Source organism: Nicotiana attenuata, chromosome 9 (genome assembly GCF_001879085.1).
Source record: "Nicotiana attenuata strain UT chromosome 9, NIATTr2, whole genome shotgun sequence".
Classification (NCBI taxonomy): domain Eukaryota; kingdom Viridiplantae; phylum Streptophyta; class Magnoliopsida; order Solanales; family Solanaceae; genus Nicotiana; species Nicotiana attenuata.
The window spans coordinates 50,262,858-50,265,812 of record NC_031997.1 but is presented as its reverse complement, the minus strand read 5'-3'; the positions used below and the strand labels follow the sequence as shown (position 1 = coordinate 50,265,812).

The 2,955-nt window shown below is 32.8% G+C and overlaps 1 protein-coding gene across 1 annotated transcript; it reads right to left on the bottom strand.

Annotated features, from left to right (window-relative positions):
* Nucleotides 641-1,914, bottom strand: LOC109232712 (acetylajmalan esterase-like). Its single transcript, XM_019398458.1, has one exon. The coding sequence runs from the start codon at nucleotides 1,912-1,914 to the stop codon at nucleotides 787-789; it is 1,128 nt and encodes a 375-aa protein (XP_019254003.1). The 3' UTR covers nucleotides 641-786.

Below are 2,955 nucleotides of genomic sequence, written 5' to 3'. Positions count from 1 at the left end.
TTGAGAATTATTCTTCCAAATCAACTCCGGATCACCTGAATACCAAAACTGACGATTCCACAACTCATAATACATCATATAAAGTTACTCCAGGCTTCAAACAGTTGAACGGAATGCAAATCCTCAAAACTACCGGTTGGGTCATTACAGGGAAGCTTCAAAAGGGGAAACGAGACTCAAATACACTAAACGACCGACTAGATTGTTACACAATATGTTTGAAAATTATTTGTAGAGGGACGAGAGGACTCAAAATCTGTCAAGTCCTCATGAAGACAAATGAGGTGGTAATTCTTCCTTACATCACTAAAAACATGTACCTATGTAATACATGTATCATAATTTAATTCTACACTTTTTTTATTCCCTAGTTCAATAATAAAATCATACATGCATCTTAGTTAATTTTCTAGTGCATCAACTAGGTAATTCATGTACTTGATATGCATCTAGTTTACTTTTTTCTTTCAACAATAACAGGACATCAGTCAGAATTTTTTTTTCGGACAATCTGTTTTTGTGTTTGGTAAGGCCTACAAGAATTCATGACAATGAGCCATATGAGAATGTAAACATTAGCTACGTAGTTTCTAAATGAATGAAACGTGCTGGTTTTTTTTTTACTTTTATATCTTTGCTTAATTTAACTGATTACAACAAGAATAAAAACCAGTTACGTACATAGTATATAAAAGCACTTCTCACCATATATAAAACAACCACTTACAATCTATATCCAGGTGATGCTACAACCTTTTAATTTCAATAAAGTCCAGAGATCAAAATCTACTGCAGACATTGAAATTCTTTAGATGAGGTGCTATTGATGACGTGCTCTGCGACATAATAATATGCTTTTTCTGTAAGATGTATACCATCCCAGTGCAAATATTTTGCAGAATCAGAACAAGCTTGAACTTCAGATGTTCCACAAAGAATATCATCGTCATAATTATATTGACCTCCAATTCCACAGCACGCTTTGAGTATGGATTTCTTATTGAATCCAAAATAGCTGGGGCGTTCCAGAATTGATTTCACAGCAGCATAATAATCTATATATTTAATCGCAACGTTCGAATATTCAAGTTTTAGTATAGATAGAGCCCTCTCCAAATAATCATTGTGATACATGACTAACTCATTGTAGGCTTTCAAACAACCAAACTCATCATAATCTTCATAATCCAAGCTTGAGAACATGGTAAGGTAGTAGGGGAAGCAACCCAGAGGATAGATCCCTGGAACAACTATACGTTTTGCCCCGTATCTGATCACTTGTTTAATGCCTTTTACTATGGTCTTGACTATATGTGGGACAAAAGTTATAGCTTCTTCAATGGATTTTCCCGCTGAAAGTGCTAGGTAATAATCATTTCCTCCAAATTCACCAAACATAAATAGAGATTTTCCAAGAACTTTTGAACACTTTTGTCTAGTGTGGCATGTGGTTTTTAAGTAAGTTGTCAACCAACGAAGTTGAGCTCTGAGTGGCCTGTTGTCTTGTGTCGTGGTAATATTTCTAGCTACATAAAAAGGATCATTTAGAACTGTAGCTCCTCCTACTGCGCAGTTTACTCCATAGCTAAAATTAGCTTCTTTGACCATGTAAGGGTTGAGAAGTGGAAGCTTAAGAGACATAGCAATATAGTCTATAACGAGACGGCCATCAGAGAATCTGCCAGTGGGTTTTCCAAAGAACTTTTCACCATAAGGAAAATGGTCTGCACGGTAAGAGGATTTTACATTAGATATACGGAATCGATTTCCAGTATCTGCAAGTGAATCGCCAACTTGGAAAATGTATTCATAATTAGGGCAACTGTTGTTATTATTATTAGCAGCATAAGCAAAAGTTAAGGAAGATAGAGCTGCAGCTAAAAGGAAAAAAGAAGTCGGAACTAAAGAAGCCATTTGCAATATGCATACGGATGTTAAGGCGAGGTAATATATTTAAAGACGGGGCTTTTGAAATCTTCTTGAAGTATATTATAGGTGGTTAGGATGTCCTTTTTGCCTTTTCTTCTTTCTATGATATTCATAGTGATGTCGTTTTGAAAAAAAGCAAAAATTGTTACCGCAACATCTTAAATAAAAGGTGAATATCTTTCCTGCTACGTACGTACTTTGAATTAGTCCATGACAAACTATTTTTCGTTACTTTAAAGCCCGTTTGGACATAGAATTTTTTTACTTTTTTCCAAAAAAAAATTCACTTTTTTTCAAAATTGCGTTTCGCCGTAAAAGTTCCAATTTTTACTTAGAGATGAATTTTGGAATTTCTCGAAAATTTGAAAAACTCCATTAAACTGCTTTTTAAAATTTTCACTCAAACCACTCACAAAACTTCAAAAACAACCCAAAATTATATTCATGTCCAAACACAACTCTAATTTTCTAATACCATTTTCACTTGAAAAAAATTTCACTATTTTTTTTGGAATTTTACAATTCTTATGTCCAAATGCCCACTAAGTATTACTAAAAGAATCTATATCTATCTATATTATTATAAAAGCACGAATAATTTATACTAAATGTTGAACGACAAATATATCCCTGAAATATTAGACTTTTATGCCCTCAATATTGCATATTTTTCAAATGAAAATTATTTCATATTGGATAGAATTATAATAACTAGAATTTATATACGATGCACACTAGGATTCATATTCTTCAACGAATTTATTTACTAATAGGATTCATATTCAAATGCTTATAAGACGTTTTTAGTATCATACTCAAAAGGTTCTTATTAGATTATTTATGGAGTTAGCAAGAAAAAAGTGTGGTAGCTAAATTCAAGGAAGAACAGAAAAGGAGTTATTTAAGTTTCGATAATATTTTTACTTTCAGCATATTCCAGTTGAAAGTACAAGAGGGGGGTGAATTGTAAATACTTCAAATTAATTACTTATAAGTTGACTTAAAACTTGAGTAGTCGCCTGAATA

Coding starts and splice junctions, on each gene's coding strand:
- LOC109232712 (XM_019398458.1), bottom strand. CDS start 1,914: ATGGCTTCTTTAGTTCCGACTTCTTTTTTCCTTTTAGCTGCAGCTCTA.